The sequence below is a fragment of the Suncus etruscus genome, chromosome 6, assembly GCF_024139225.1.
Source record: "Suncus etruscus isolate mSunEtr1 chromosome 6, mSunEtr1.pri.cur, whole genome shotgun sequence".
Taxonomy (NCBI): Eukaryota; Metazoa; Chordata; class Mammalia; order Eulipotyphla; family Soricidae; genus Suncus; species Suncus etruscus.
The window spans coordinates 120,335,046-120,352,109 of NC_064853.1; the positions used below are offsets into that span (position 1 = coordinate 120,335,046).

The 17,064-nt window shown below is 40.4% G+C and overlaps 1 protein-coding gene and 1 non-coding gene across 3 annotated transcripts in view; both read right to left on the bottom strand.

Annotated features, from left to right (window-relative positions):
• Positions 1-5,115: 5,115 nt before the first annotated feature.
• LOC126013122 (U6 spliceosomal RNA) lies at positions 5,116-5,220 on the bottom strand. Its single transcript, XR_007497453.1, has one exon. It is a non-coding gene; the product is annotated as a U6 spliceosomal RNA (small nuclear RNA).
• A 4,091-nt stretch (positions 5,221-9,311) lies between these two features.
• Positions 9,312-17,064, bottom strand: part of CLINT1 (clathrin interactor 1) — a 75,678-nt gene continuing 67,925 nt past the window's right edge. Inside the window, exons 10-12 of one of the 2 annotated variants that reach the window (XM_049775709.1) lie at positions 13,973-14,268; positions 11,962-12,109; positions 9,312-11,019 (exon numbers count right to left, since the gene is read on the bottom strand). In XM_049775709.1, coding sequence (XP_049631666.1) covers positions 10,679-11,019; positions 11,962-12,109; positions 13,973-14,268 — 785 coding nt within the window. In that variant the 3' untranslated portion in view covers positions 9,312-10,678. Of the gene's footprint in view, positions 11,020-11,961; positions 12,158-13,972; positions 14,269-17,064 lie in introns of both variants that reach the window. The other variant, XM_049775708.1, reaches the window with a different exon arrangement.

Genomic DNA, 17,064 nt, shown 5'->3' on the forward strand with positions numbered 1-17,064 from the left:
CTCCTGGAGGCTTTGCTCAGTGCCTGAATGAACGTATTTCACGCATATTCATATGTATTCATGGCAAGGCAGGAGTGCCCTGAAAAGACCCCACCAGGCCCCTATTACCTGGATCCAGCTGATTTTCTCAACATTTTCCATCAGTACAAGGCTGTGCCTCACACAAATTCAGTCCTGGCCCTTCCTGTGTTGCCCTTCTAGAGATGTCACCTTGTTCCAATTTAGTACTGGTGAACTGTGGCTTAGTGGAAGGTGCTTTTTTGGCACAGATCAATGTTCTCCATCTGGAGAAGGTGGTGCATTGGAACTTAAGACTCTCTTCTGGGAAGTGTTAGCAAGAGTGCAGAGCTGCAAAGGTGCTTGCTTCTCACCCTGCTGGTATCCTATCTGGTCCCGAGTACCGCCAGGAGTGATACCTGAGTGCAGAGCCAGGAGCATCTCTGGGTGTGGCTCCAAAACAAAAAACCCCAAACGTGAACAGCTAATAGTGGATTGTTAACCTCCCAGACATGATTCAATGTGACAGTGACGCTTCATAGCACATTGCGTCCAATCTCGGTCGAAGCTGACAAAGACGCTTTCTGCTTTACATCTATTGGTTTATTAATGGTCTACAGCCTCTTAAACAGATGCATATTCATTAGGTAGCCAGCTGTTAGGAGGTTCCCAGATGTCGAATGTAAGTCTGTCTTGGAACATATTTTTTTTCCTTATCATGAAACAAAGTAATTGAAGCCTTATTAAAGAACCAGTTAATTACTAAAGCAGTACCTTATGGCACCCTTTTTTAGCATTCGAATCTGATAACTCTTGGGACATTTAAAATTTTGGTGAAGAAGCACTATTAAGAGCCAATGTTTATTTTATATTTAAACAGAAAGCCAGATATTATGTGTATGGAGACATACACACACACACACACACACACACACACACACACACTTTTCTATGAGGGAGGGATCAAAGAGTATATGAAAAGTTCTTTATTAAAACTTTATTTATTGATTGGTTGGTTGGTTTGTGGACCACACTCAGTGGCACTGGGGGTCACTCCTGGCTTCTGCACTCAGAACTCGCCCCTGGCAGGCTGGGGAACTAAATGGGATGCCAGGAGTCAAACCAGATCCCTCCCGGGTCTGCTGCATTCAAGGCAAATGCCCTACCTCTGTGCTTTCTCTCCAGCCCCACATGAAAGGTTTTTAACAAATGAAATATTTTCAATTGTAAGATTGTTGGTTCACTGTACGATTGAATTCCAAAGAACAATAATAAAATGCTGCATTAAAGACACTAATAGTTCTTTTATTCAGTCATCAGTTTTCTATAAAAATGCTTAAAAAGAGATTCTTTGTATAGTTTGTGCCTTAAGCTTCGCTTTGTTTCCCATAAAAGACATTATTTTCCCCTATCAAAAATAAGATCAACCACTGGTAATCCAAAAATACTAGGCTCATTTAAACCTGACTTTAGAGATGTCAATACAGATATTCTCTTGAGAACACCTTCCATCTAAAAATATCACTTCTACTATAACTTGGGGGCCAAACGTCTCAATTCTGTTTTTCAGAGATAAACACAACATATTGCCACAGGCACTTTCTTCAGCACACATTGCAGTGTGTCACTTTTGAACTAGATTCCTTAAATAAGAAGGCCTTGGCCATCACCCATACATTTTGGTGACTTCTCTTAAAACTTATCTCTTGATCCCTTAAGGAGCTTTGGTTGTTCAGCTCCAAATCTGTAAGAATTGTTGGCTTTTAAGATTTGGCTGCCTTCTGCTAAATACTATCACCATTCCTATAAAACCAACAAGAGGCTTCCTCTTAGAGATCTTTTTTTTTATTTGCTTTGTGGTTCATCTGTTGGTATAATTTAGAATACTTGCAGAATATTCTGTGCCCATTTAAGATATACATGACCTCACAGCCATTTACTGTCTGTTTAGTGTAGCTTTATGGTGGCATCTGAGAAAGTGTCGTCAGAGATCAGGATAATGCAGGGAAGAGTTTACCGTGTGGCGTGGACAGTCTTTGAAGGTCTGAAATGTTGCTGGAGGAGTAAAAATGGATCGTGGATGAAACTGGGTTTGGGAGTATGAAAACTGCAGAGACCCAGTGACACTAAGCATCAAATCATTGCCATTCACCATTTGCATTTCACATTCAAAGTCTAAAGTTGGACAGATCAAATTGGCCAAAGTTAGCCCTTTGACACGGGGGCACAGAAAACAGATGAGGAGGGGCTTCAGCAAACCCCCACTCTTGGGCTCTTGGCCCTCCCTTAACACTTACCTCTGCGCTTGCCTGTCCTCTATCTTCAGTGCTTTGCCTTTGACATTGGGCTCAAGCCACATCTAGAATACATCTGGGTTCTCTTCTGTGGAACTGCCCGGTCCACCCACATGGCATTTCCCCTCAGTAGAAAAAGTTTGCAAATTCCTTAGCACACCTCAACTCTATCCCTCAGTTGAAACTCTTCTAAAATAAATGCCATCTTCCCCATCCCAAAATAGGTAACTGATAGAAACCAGTAAATAGGCACCAAATATCAGAGAAATCCTCTATGAAACTGAGCCAAAGGTATGACTTTAGTGTTCAGGTTCCAAGCCCTGGGAGCAGTTTTCTGAGACTGGTGTCATCTGTGACTGAAGCAAAAGGCAAATCCACCAAAATTCTATGTGCCTTATACAGATCCTTACAGTGAATCAAACACATAGATTGTAGTTCCTGGGAAATAACAACCCTAGCTCATGATTTTCAAAAGGATTGGGAATGGAGGGCCCCAGGGGGACTACCAGGTTTTATCCTTTGTAAATGCGTAACGACTGGCCTTGGTCATCACCTGCCAAAGTCCTGTTGCACAGACTAAATAAATGCAAAAGCAGAGATGAGGGCCCACCCACAGTCTAGAAAGCCAGGTAAGAGATCTTTTGTAGTTTGGTTTTTTGGCCAAACCCAGCAGTGACTCCTGGCTCTGCACTCAGGAATTACTTCCTGCAGTGCTCAGGAAACCATATCGGATACTGGGATGGAACCTGGGTGGGCTGTGTGCAAGGCAAATGCCCTACCTGCTGTGCCTGTTTCTGTTACCAAGAGATTTTTGTTTGTTTTGATTTGGGGTCACACCTAGTGGCACTCAGTTACTTCTGGCTCTGTGCTCAGAAATCGCTCCTGGCAGGCTCTGGGGACCATATGGGATGCTGGGAATCAAACCCTGGTCCATCCAGGGGTGGTCACATACAAGACAAACACCCGTGTGTTATCGCTCTGCCCCCTCCCCCAAGAGATCTATTTTTTTTCCGTTTTTTTTTGGGCCACACCCGGTGACATTCAGGGGTTACTCTTGGCCATGTGCTCAGAAATCACTCCTGAATTGGGGGACTATATGGGATGCTGGGGATCAAACCCAGGTCCGTCCTGGGTCAGCCATGTGCAAGGTAAGCACCCACCATTGTGCTACTACTCCAAGAAAAAAATATCCAAGAGATCTCTTAATGTTATCAATACCACTCATAAAATTTCTTTGTCAAAAATTAAACATCGTGATTTATGAGGTTGTTCATAAGTGTTTTTCCCAGTTACAAAGTTGTTTGAGATTTTCAGTCATGCAATGTACAACATCCTTCACCAGTACACATATCCTACCACCAAGTTCCCAGTGTCCCTCCTGCCTGTCCCCCAGTCCCCTCCCCTGAATGCCGCTGTGGAAGACATTTTTCTTGTGTTTCTCTCATTCCTTTTCTCCCCCTTTAGACACTATGATTTTCAATATTGTTCTGAAGAGGTATCATGCATATCACTTTCTCTTTTAGACCCAGTTCTTGCCCAAAGTGATCATTTCCAACTATCTCTGTCACTCATAAATTATTTGGGAGAAAATAGTTCTTCAAAAAATTCCATTTTGACAGGCAAGGAGTTTATTACAACTCAATTGTTTTTCATTTTTAAATTACTATTTGTATTAGAGATGGTAAATATGAAAAGATGTACCTCATAGAAATAAAAATGCTGGGGCCGGGAAGGTGGCGCTAGAGGTAAGGTGTCTGCCTTGCAAGCGCTAGTGTAGGATGGACTGCGGTTCGATCCCCCGGCATCCAATATGGTCCCAAGCCAGGAGCGACTTCTGAGCGCATAGCCAGGAGTAACCCCTGAGCGTCAAACAGGTGTGGCCCAAAAACCAAAAAAAAAAAAAAAAAAAAAAAAATGCTCTAAAGAAAATGAAATTTTAAAAAAATTTGTTTTGGGGCCACACCCAACAGTGCTCAGGATTTACTCCTGGCTCTGCACTCATGATTCCAGGCTTGGGGGGCCATATGACATGACAGGAGCAAATCCAGGTCCACTGCATGCTAAGTAAATGCCCTACCCGCTGTTTTGTCATTTAGGCCCAAATTAAAAAAAATTTTTTTTTCATTGCAAATGAGGTAATGTGACAGTATTAACGTTTATGCTTTTGGGGGGGGGGTTGGCAGCATTCAGGGGTTACTCCTGGCTCTGCACTCAAGTCACTCCTGGCGGGCTCGGGGGACCATATGGAATGCCAGGATTGGAACCAGGTCTGTCTGGGGTGGCTGTAAGGCAAACACCCTACCGCTGTGCTATCACTCCAACTCCAGAGTTTATGCCTTTGATGCACAAAACTAATGCACCTAACTTCACCCCCAGCATGAAGAGCCAAGATCATCTCTCACTGTCCTATGTTCTTTCTTCACATTCCCTCATCCTTAATAACTCAAGTTTTGCAAATCTAAGGCCAAAAGGGTTTTTTTTTTACTGTTTGCTCTCTTATTCTGTCTTTTCGTAGACCATAAATGAGAATTTTCCTTTTCCCTCTGACATATTTGACTTAACATGATGCTTTCTAGTCCTATCCGAATTACTGCCAGCTGCAAAACGTTTTTTCTTATAGCGTAGGAGTAGTAGTACACTGTGTGTTTATTTTTGGTTTAAGGATTCATTCAGCAGTGCTCAGGGCTCTGGTATCACTCTTGGCAGGCTCTAAGGCCTATATTGGGTGTCAGGGATTGAACCCAGGCCAGTCATGTGTAACGCAAGTACTATCTCCTCAGACCCTACATTTTATACTTACTTATCCTAAAAAAAATTTTTTTTTTAAAATATGGAATTCTTCATGAATTTTCGTGTCATCCTTGCGCAGGGGCCATGCTAATTTTCTCTATATTGTTCCAATTTTAGTATATGTGCTGCCGAATTCCATCTATCTTAGGACATTTGACTTATTTCTGTAGCCTGGTTATTGGACATAGTACTGTAACAGATGAGCATTTATGTTTTCAAACTAGTACTTTTATGTTTGGGGGTATGCTGAATAGAATTGCCGGTCACTTGGCAGTCCTGTTCTACATTTATTTTAGAAGTCTTGGTGATGGAGAGATAATACAGTACAGTGGGTAGGTATTTGCCTTATACATGCCAACCTGAGTTCAACCCCCAGCTTCCCACATGGTCCCCTGAACACTGCCAGGAGTGCTTATTCCTGAGTGCAGAGCCGAGAGTAACATGTGGTGCTGGGGGTCAAGTCCAGGTTGGCTATGTGCAAGCAAGCAACTTACCCAGTTATCTCCCCAGCTGTTTTCAGTTCCTTTTGATATGTTATTGTCACTGGTGTTTTGATTTATATTTCCCCGATAAGTAATGATAGACACGCTCCCTTATGCCAACTGTGTGCTGTTATCTACTCTCTTGGACTTCCTGTATTGTGCTTGGGGGTCTCAGGGTGAGCAAGGCAAGGACCTTACCCCCTTACTGTCTCTGGCTCTGGGGCTGTTTTTGCAGATGTAAATGGTCTGCCAAAAGCAAACTCCATAGTCCACTTTAAGCCCTCTTTATCTCATTACAAATGACAAAGAGTGTGACTACTATACACATTATTATTATTTTTTTTTAGTTTTTGGGTCATACCCAGCGGTGCTCAGGGGTCACTCCTGGCTGTCTGCTCAGAAATAGCTCCTGGCAGGCACGGGGGACCATATGGGACACCGGGATTCGAACCAACCACCTTTGGTCCTGGATCGGCTGCTTGCAAGGCAAACGCCGCTGTGCTATCTCTCCGGGCCCTACTATACACATTTTTATTATAGAAACATATTTGCTAAATTTTAGAAACTACATTTAAAGACCATAACTGAATAGGAAAAATCAAATAGCAAAGAAATGTAGGGTTTTCTAGTTCAGGACTTTGGTATCGAAAGAGGAACAAATGAAACCCATGTTTTCCCTTTGGGACCTGGAAATTGCTCCAGACCCTGAAAGTGTAAGCACCTGAACTGTTGTAAGATTACCACATGGTGGGGAGCAAGACTGTATCTGGAGTTACGGTAGGAGTGACTTACATCTGTAAGAAATAGGCCTAAGCATGGCTGCCATTGTTTTCTTTTTTTTTCTTTTTGGTTTTTGGGCCACACCTCAGGGGTTACTCCTGGCTATGTGCTCAGAAATCGCTCCTTGCTTGGGGGACCATATGGGATGCCAGGGGATCGAACCGTGGTCCTTCCTAGGTCAGCACATGCAAGGCAAACGCTCTACCACCCGCGCCACTGCTCCAGCCCCAAGGCTGCCATTGTTAATGAGCACGTGTAGAATTAAAGTGTAGAGTTCAAAGCAAAATAAAATGTCTCCTTACGGGTCACCAACACTTGGCTTGCTTGTGTTGAGTGGTTCAAATACTGGCACTGCACCTGCACCTGCACTGCCAGGTGTTCCCATCTCCCACCCTGTCCACTCCCTCCTCCCCCTCCCAAATAAAGACAGATATAGTCCCAAGAAACTGAGTCAGATAGAGCAGCAGCAGGTTCCTCTCTGTGACTCAGAAGAGCCATTTTCACACCCAGGCAGTGGGTCTTGAGAAGTCGACTGCAAGTCACATTGCATCATATACTAAACACCAGAAATAAAAGACGAAAAGAAAATTATGGGTAGATTTTGTTTTCATATCTGATTGTTTATTTGGTATTAGAACAGCAAGGTCTTATGCTACAAAACTGCAGCAGTCAAAAAACCACTAAGGAAGCTATTGTTTCTAAAAGCTGGGCACTGTAATTGCCCAGGCAATTCCTAACCAAGGCTTCAGTATAAAGAATTCTCTCCCTCCCAGTGGCACTAACCTGGTTAAATCCAAGTGAAATGGCAAATTCACAAAATAGCCAATTTACAATTTCCTTGTCTGTTAGAACAAGCAAAATTAAATTCAGGCATGGGGAAAATCTTCAATTAGAAGTCAATTAAAAAAAAATAAATAAAAAATAAGTCAATTTAGAATAGTCTCTCAACCCTAACCCTAACTCCACTGCTTTTAGGTGCAAAGCTTTTAGATTTTCACTGTAGATAAAATGGCATTCATGTAACACGTTTAGTATTATGATGAATGCAAAGTTTTTTCTTTTTTGGTTTTTGGGCCACACCCAGTGGTGCTCAGGAGTTACTCCTGGCCCTGTGCTCAGAAATAGCTCCTGGCAGGCTCAGGAGATCATTTGGGATGCCAGGGATTTTCTGTGTGCAAGGCAAATGCCTTACCGCTGTGCTATCGCTCCAGCCCGGAAGCAAAGTTCTTGAAACCTTAGCACAACTCTGTAATTCAAAATAAAAATGGAAGCCGAGAAACACTCGACACAAGTATTAGTGCTACTGGATTAACCACCTGCAGATTCTAAATTCATTTTTAAAATTTCGATAGGGCTCAAGAAGTCACATAAACTGATCAAGGCCAGACAGTAAGGCTTTTCTCAATGCCTTGGTATCTCCCCAGAGTAGAAACACAAAGCTGTTTTATTTCAGAAATGCAGTGAACATATGGTATTCTGTAGTGCTGAGGCTTTATTTTATTTTCCTCCTAAAAGCTTAGCGAGGAAACTATATTCTCATGACTGATCTTCATAGTGAGATGATGTAAAATTTGGAAAAGGTAAATCCTACCTAGTTGCAAGAAAGAAAACCCATTTTGTTTAAATGTCTGAGTGTTAGTCTTTGTGTTGAAGTTAACCAAAGGTCTTAACTTTCTAGTGACAATATCCCCAAAGCATTCTAGGCATTATTTAAGCAACTGTTATATTTTTGGGGCTATACCTGGTGGTGCCCAAGTGTTACTTCTGGCTTTGTACTCAGATTGGCTTTAAAATAATAAGCAACTTATTTTAAACAACAAAAGATCCTGCATTGTGTATAGGGAGAGTGTTTGCTGTGCATACTGACCTGGATTAGATTTCCAGCATCACATGCTGAGCCCCACCAGCACTGATCCCTAAGCGCAGAGCCAGTAGTAAGCCCTAGGTTCTGCCAGATGTGGCCCTAAAACAAAACAAATAAAAAAGATAATACTGTGTGCATATACTTCTGAAGATTCTGAGAATTCTATCAGAGATTCTCCAGGGAAAGGAATGAATCTGGAGTAGTAACATGCTTGTTACATGTAAATTATTTAAACAATAATTATGCCCCCCCCCAAAATATCAGGCAACATGAAACACACACACACAACCCTTAGAAATTGCTGAGAAGGGTCAAAGGACCAGCATTTCTTTCCACCTCGAGTGACTGTATACCATTTGCAGCAAATTTTATTGGATGACTCCCCAATGACACAATTCCTGTTTCAGTCATGGAGTTGGGAGCAAAAATAGACTGATAAGCCAAGTAACTATTTGGGGGTACAATAATTGATTTGGGGGTTCTCATTTGTCCTTGGAGTTACAACATAGGAAGAAGGCAAATACAGAAAATAACAGATCAATTCTCATTTGATTAAAAAAACTTAAAGAACTTACTTTCTCCAAGAATCACTTGTTTGAAAAGGGGATGCTGAAACAAAATCTCCATTTAAAAGAAAGCATCCAGTTAAGTTTATGGGCTTCAACTATCAGTGAAGATGTTCTCCATGCTGCCAGCAGAGCCTGGCTTGACTGCACTGAAGTCACAACACTTGAAAGCTCCTATTCTTTGAAACTAATTTAAACACATTGAATTGTTGAAAGATTAAAAACCGCAGTCGGCTAATTACACTCTCTCTCATCTCTTATTCAGCAAATGAATCACTTTTCATTACCACTTAGCTGAAGTACATGAATTTCTGCCTAATTAGAAATGTTGTAGATGGAACATTAGCAAGAATGGAGCAGGTCAGGATATCTTTGCTGCTTCGATTTTAATTTCTAACAGTAGGGCTTCATAAGAAAGAATAGAGAAGTCATTAAATAATTTTAAATTATTTATAAAAATTACTTTGCCCAAATTATAATTATTTTTCCCCAAACGGTCTCAAATGTCTAACAGAATAAAAGAAAAAGCAGTTTGACATTGATTTTAATGAACATTTTAATGTTATTATAACAGAACATTATGAATACAATGCAAACAAAGTTTCATCAATTTAATAAAAAAATTTCAACACAAAGTGGGAAGGTAATAATTTGATACCTATATTATAGTATTTATTTTTAAAAATATTCCCAACTTGAGGGTGAAACAATTTATTTTTTGCATTCCAAACTCAAGAATCATGATTTTCATGTGAGCTTAATGCAGAATTACAGCAGAAAAAAATTTTTTTAAATTAACTTCATTTGCCATTAAATCAATAAAATCTGACTGCTACAGGCCTCCTTTAATAATATATATTTAACTCCTCTGTATTGGAACCATATTGCTAATGTCATATACATTCAAAACCAAACCAAACACTGTATAAAATCTAAAAGCCAACATTATGGAGCTCTAACATTTATATTTAACTTAAAGGTTTAATGGATTTTTACCTTACTGGTTTCTGGAAAAGAAAGCATAAAAATAAATATTTTTCTCTTTGACTGTTCCTGACTATTAATGGTGGCTATAGGGCTAAACACGGAAGGAAGCCTTGCCAAGTTAATCACTGCAAAGTGTAAATAATGACTGCTAAAAACAAACAAAAATACTGGAGGTTTTATTTCCTTTACTTTTTAAAGGAAACCATAGAGCAGTCTGAAAAAATATTTCTTCCTACTTCTGCAGAGGATAATTATAGCAGAAGAGATGTGAAAAGTCCCATTGCTGTGACCAATTGCTTAAAGAGGTTTTGTTACAATAAAAATTTGGATAGTATTATAATAGCAGTGTTGCTGGAACATTAGCAAAAGTATATACATTCCAGTTACCCTTGATTTAGCCACAATCACATATGTGTGCCTCTTTTGGACAAAAATATATTTTCTTATAAAAAACTGGTCATCCAACTTTAATGATTTCATTTATGGACTGAGTGATAGTAAAAGGAACAGACTGAATTATGACAAGGAGATTCGGGGACAGAAGAAATCAAGTTCCTCAGGAAAAGGAAAGTATAAAATTAGAGATTCAGCCCTATTCCAGTCTCTTCCCACAAATCATGATGTTAAAACGGGCTCTTCAATTGATAGAAATGCTTTCGGTGGTCTCCCTATTCCATCTGGTCTGGTCTTACTGGGAAAAAGTCTTCCTTTCTCATCTGAAGTGCTCTTGCCTGGCCATAGGAAATAATAGATATATCTTTTTTCTTTTAAATATAAAACAGCCTTTTTGGTTTGTTATGTAGGTTTATTTTAATTAACTGATAAATCAAGAAAGGGGAGTTGATTAGCCTTTTCACCCCAACATCACCTATTTGCACAGCTAACAATACTTCATTGCTCTGCTCCTTGACAATCTTTTTATTTGCTAAAGTTGGCAAAATTTGCAAAGGCATCTTGCTTGGGTTGCAGAGTTCCAGAAGTCATAGCTAGATTGGGCATGCCCATGCCCATTGTGCCCGCCAGGCCCATCCCTGCAGTTGACATTCCTAAGTTCATGTTCATGCCCATCATGCCCTGGTTCATCACTGGAGTATTTCCAAGAGGGGCCATTCCCATGGTGCCAGTCATTGGCATGCTCACAGGCATGGGCCCCCCCATCAGAGGGTTTGTTTGGGGCCGGACTGGAAGCATGTTTGATGGAGAACTAAGGTTCACAGCGCCAAAACTTTGGGTGATCACATTCATAGGTTGTTGCATATCTATGAAAAGAAAACAGACAAAAGAACTTTTACATCATACTGGATTCTTAAAGCACATATTCCTTCTGCCCACAAATATGTCTAAGCCCCAATCAACTTCCCTTCTACTGAGTTCAGTTAGCTTGAGAAGGATTTGCTGGCTACCTATGGGCACAGATTCCCCAAAGGAGGCTCAGGAAAAATGCCAACCAATTTTAAAATCATTCCTACAAAATCTAAACTATCTATTTAAACTTTACTTCATAAGTTGTCAAAAGCAATTGTGTATAAAACTTTTATATTGACTGATTCTGTATTTGGGGACATAAATTATGTTAAGGAGAAAATAACAAGCTTGAGTATTTACACAAACCATAGAGCTGTAACACATAGTTATAAAAAGCTGACAAGATGTATAATTATGAAGATACGCAAATCACCTTTTCAGAAGAATATTTAATACAAGAACAATAATTATAATTTAATATTGAATTAAAACATTATCACATCCATAATGGAGTTTAAACAATTAAGTTTGCCTGCCATATTTGCCTAGACTTTAAAGTTTTCTCTGGCAAATAATTTTATTGTAAGTCCCCTTCACCTGCAATTCACCACAATAAATGTTGTCACACTGAACAGAATACAAAGTAGTTCAATGTACCAGAAGGGATTTCAAGTATTAGGTGAGCATAATCTGGGTGAAAACAATCTCTTTTGGTACAGCCTGTGTTTTTATTTCACCTTTTTTTTTGAGTTACACTCAGTGGAGCTCAGGGGTTAATCCTGGCTTGGTGCTCTGAAATCGCTTGGGGGACCATATGGGATGCCAGAATTCGAACCACCATCCGTTTGGGTTGGTTGTGCTCTCTCTCCGATCCCTTTATTTCACTCTTTTGACATCTTGACATCAGGGAGAAAGACCTTCAGAACATAAGAAACAGACTGTCTGCTGTCACTTACTCTGCTGAATCATCGTATTAAGCGATGGCTGCTGGGGTTTGGAAGGTTGCATACCAGGTAGTAAGTTGTCTAGGCTGATGTTGACACTAGGGTCAGACCACGTAGAGGGCAGGGTTTTGCTGACTGACTTCTGGACCATATCTGCATTCTGATTATAGAGAGGATTAGGCTTCTGCAGAAGTATATTTTGCAAAGGCTGGAAAAATAGAAAAATGCTCTAAAAATTAAGTATCTGTTCTAGGTCAATTATCAGATGGCAACCTACTTACAATGCTGCTGAGGATACATTAGTCTATGACTGAACACCCCCAAACAGAACAGTGCTTGCTAACAGGACCCAGAACTACCAGCTCCCCCAAAGAGGTCAGTTTGAAGTCAAATTTATGTTTTGGGTAGAAGAAAACAGTATGTTTATACTAACGTACATCTTCCAGTAACCAACCTAGAAACCACCATCCTAGAGAAATTTATTGCCAGACTGGTACAGTGCTGAGAACATGTAAAAGGGGGCGAAGGCAGAAGGGCCTTAGCATCTGGTTCCTCTTGTTTTCAAAACTATGAAGACATGTCATATTTTGGATGCCCTGATTTACATTTCCCCACTCTGTGGACATTTCTAGTGCCTAAAGTAAGGAACTGGTATATATGGATCTACTTAGGAGGAAGGAAATTGTGGAGAAAGAAGCAGAGGTACCCGGCAGTTAATAGAGGTAACTGTGAAAAGGGTATTAGGACAGAAAAGGGGAGTAAGAATAGAAAAATACACAATGCAAAGAATCCATAATAGTGTTACAATTAAGTCTGCAGATAAGTAGGTTTATTCTTAAAGCACAGCATGAAAGCAACCCAGAAAGCAAACTGGCACAGGGGTTTCTTAGGTGTGGCATGAATTAATAGTGTCAATGTGGCTTTCGTTTCCTTTTCCTTAATGTCAGATCTAATGTGGTACCGTCATCTTTCTGCTTCTTTCTTCTTTTCCTTCATCCTAACACTTGACAGAGGAGACGCTACATATTAAAATGAGTCATTAGTATTATCAACACGTATCTTTGAAAGTTTGAATCAGGGGCTGGAGAGATAGCATGGAGGTAAGGCGTTTGCCTTTCATGCAAGAGGTCATCGGTTCGAATCCCAGCGTCCCATATGGTCCCCCGTGCCTGCCAGGAGCAATTTCTGAGCATGGAGCCAGGAGTAACCCTGAGCACTGCCGGGTGTGACCCAAAAAACAAAAAAAAAAAAAAAAAAAAAAAAAAAAAAAAAAAAAAAAAAAGAAAGTTTGAATCAAAAGTAGCAGATTCAAAAAAAAAAGTAGCAGATTCCTGGTACTGCTTAACATACAAATTCTAACCCTGTATGTCTTTGAATTCTAGGCCTGTTAAATCACACTTAAAAAGAAAAAAAAATCCCACTTGACGTTTTTCTTTAGGAAAGTAGGAGTGAAAGATGAGTCAGTAGGCCCAGACTAGGGAAGACAGTGACCATCAGAGAGAAGGACTTGATACCTTTATACTTTAGGCTCATTCTCCCAGGGAAAAAAAATCAAACAAATGCTGCATCCTCCTTGCAAGACAGTATGGGTGACAGGGCCCATTATAAGGTACATGTTAGGGACCAGAGAGATAGTACAGCAGGCGAGGCACTTGTCTTGCATGTGGTCAGCTCAGGTTAGATCCCAGAACCCCATATGGTCCCCAGAGTCCACCAGGAATAAGTTCTGAGCACTGCTGAGTATGGTCCCACAACAAACAACAAGGTAAATTTAGGGCTGGAGCAATAGTACATGAGACTGGGTGTTTGCCTTGCAAACATCCTCCCTGGGTTCAATTTCCAGCACTTCAGATGGTCCCCCAAACCCATCAGGATTGTTCCCTAAGCACCACCCAACTGTGGTCCAAAATAGTAGTAGTAGTAATGTAAATGCAAAACCAACCTAAATTTGCTCTACACTAATCCACCATTATTTTCACTAGAACTTTTAAAAATCAATTTTCAAGGGAGGCAGAAAACTTACCTGTGATCTTGACATGGGCAGACCCAGCCCTACGGTACTAGTGTTCATCATAGAGAAATTCATACTCTGGGAAGATGTCATGGTTGCTTGGGAAGATCCCATAAGGTCAAAGAGGTCTGTGGAATTTGAGACAGCCGGAGGTGGGCCGAGAGCTGGTTGTGAGCTGCTGACAAGTTCGACAGCGGGCTGGGGGCAAGGTCCCCCAAAAAGCTCTGAGCTGGCAGCAGTGGGGCCTGAGGGGGCTTGGTTGAAGGCACTCCAGTCACCAAAGTCTCCATTCCCACTTGTTGCTGTTACTGGGAAAGAATGAAGGGAATGGATAAGAAGCTTTTCGCACTCCACACAACAATCTCTGAACTGAAACAAATTAGAGCTGATCTGTGTCCATACATATTAGCTTCTGTAGCTATCGCCTACAACTGCACATTGCTTATTTCTTATGAATATTTCATGTCTGTTAAGGTGGCAAAGGAGAAAAAATACATTTCCAATTATAAGTGCAATCCATTTCTTGACAGGTCTAAAGACAATGAAATTTTGATTAAAACTTTCTTCAGCACCACTTTGAATCCAGCTGAGGTGTGTGAGACCAGCAGAAGTGGCCATAAGCAATGGCTAGAGATTGGATTTAAAAAGCACCAGTTGGAATTGAACCTCTGGTATGTGAACATCTGCCTGCCGGCTGCAGGTGGAGTCTGGGGGGAAAAAAGCCCCAGTTTGAATCCAGCTGAGGTATGTGAGACCAGCAAGAACACAGCTACTCTACTTCACTCCATGGCTGCAGTTTTTCTAGTCAAGGAACTGCACCACAACACTTAATAACATTACAATACAATAAACTTCACAATGGGAACATTATGCAGAACCTCATCACACCTGTGACTAAAGATGCTAGTTCTGGAGACCCAAAACACACATGCTACCTATATAACATCTCTGATCAGGACCTTAGAGAGGAAATGTTAAGGATGTTCAAAGAACTTACACAAAAGGATGGAATGGACAGCCCTTAAGACTCAAGAGGATATGAGAGTAGAAATGAGAAAACTTCAAACAGAAATATCAGGGCTGAAAAACATGGTAGGTGAAATGAAAGCTCATTGAAAAGCTTCATCAGAAGAGAATATACAGTTGCTGAGGACAGAATCAGTGATGTAGAAGATAGCTACCTAACAGCTCCATACAACAGAAGAGGCTGGAAAAATCCTTAAAGAAAGTGAACAGATGACAACTCTGGAATAAATTCAATAGAAACAATATAAGAATCTTTGGGGTCCCAGAAAGAAAATCCCAATGAAGAATAAATAGTCAAGGACATCATTGCTGAGAAATCCCCAGAACTGAAGAGTACATGCAACTACATTCTGGATGCCCAAAGAGTACCAGCTAAATGGATCCAAAGAAAAGAACCCCAACTCCACACCAGTGATCTCAAAGCAGACAGCCAGGAGTAAACTGCCAGGTGTGGCCTCAAGAGATAAAAACAATAAAAAATTTCCACAACTTTCTTCACCCTAAATTTGAAGAAAGGTGACCTTGAGGGACAGGTGGGCTTCCTGATGGGCTTGTAGAGACTATATGGGTTGCTGGAGATCAAACTTGAATAAGACCTTTGTAACACAAGTTCTTGCCTACTGTATTATCTCACCAGCCCTGGGTGAAGCAAGATGTTTTTTCTGCATCTTTTTTTTTTAAATTCATACACCATGGTTACAAGGTTGTTCATACTACAGTTTTTGAAGAGCAAATATGCCTCCTGCTAAATGAACTAGCCTGAGGGGCCAGAGAGTACAGGGGAAAGGCACATGCCTTGCACGCAAATAACCTGTTTGGTTCCTGGCACAACATAAAGTCCCCCAAGCATTGCCAGGAGTGAATCCTGAGCATTGAGCTGGAATAATCCTCAATTACTGGCAGATATAATCTCAAACCCACTGAACTAGCCAGAGACCCCACCCAAATCTTCTTCCATTATGCTTAATAGTAAAGAGAAAAATAACATTGTCTTTATGATATTTTTCTAACCATATTAAGTAGAAGCACCCTAAAAAGGAGAAAAATAATTCACAGACAACCCATTCTCAGTCAACAATTTAATTTAATTTAAGAACTTGGCTAGTATTAATTACCTCAGGTTTTACTGAAATGTGCCTCTGATCTTGATAAGAGACATAATGAAGAGTTTTACAATTAGTTCTACATCATAAACAATTTGAGAAAGACTGCTGGGTAAATGTTAACTTTATGCTGGTTTTGTAGTCACTCTACCTATAACACAGAAGAGCATATTACCCCATCTGAAAGCTTTATCTGAGATGACCAATCATGGGAGAAAGGGAGCTCCAGTAGGGCATACGTTGTTCAGAAATGATTAATCATTGTTTCAATAGTTCCCCGCCCCTTGCGTAATGCTGATGGTGGTCAGGCTGTGTTAATCATATGCATACAGATGAAGTATATCTCATTAGTAATACTAACATATTCAAATTATTTGCATAGCAGGCAACTTTATGTACATAAAATCTTTGAGAACTACACAGGCAGTCTGCAGATTTTAAGGCATGCTTGCCTTATATTTTGATTTGCCTAAAGAGAGGTAGTAACCCTTTGAAGGCCTAACCACACTTCTAAAACAAAGTGGGTATTTCCTCTACAATTTTGGTTTCTAGGAAATACTCAAGGTTTACATGATATCACAGGAACTCAAACAAAACCTAAAATCACATTCAAGTTCCTAAGTCCTAAATCCCTATATATGAACATCATAGTATGTTTAGGGCATTTTGCCTGAAGTTCAACTGCTGCTATTTTAAGGATATGTGTTAGAACATTGTTGTTATTTTTTCATATTAGTGCTGTCTATATGATAAAGATATTGATTTTAGTAAGATTCCTCAATCCAAGCATTCCTTGAATTTCATTCATGAAAACCATCTAATTTATACTAAATACAATTATTCTTGCTGCTAAATGAGACTTACACTTATATTCCCTACTCTTCATGCCACTCCAAAAGAAAACTAGTTTGAGGGGCTGGATCCATAGTACAGAGGGTAAGAAAGGCACTTGCCTTGCACATGGCCAACTCAGGT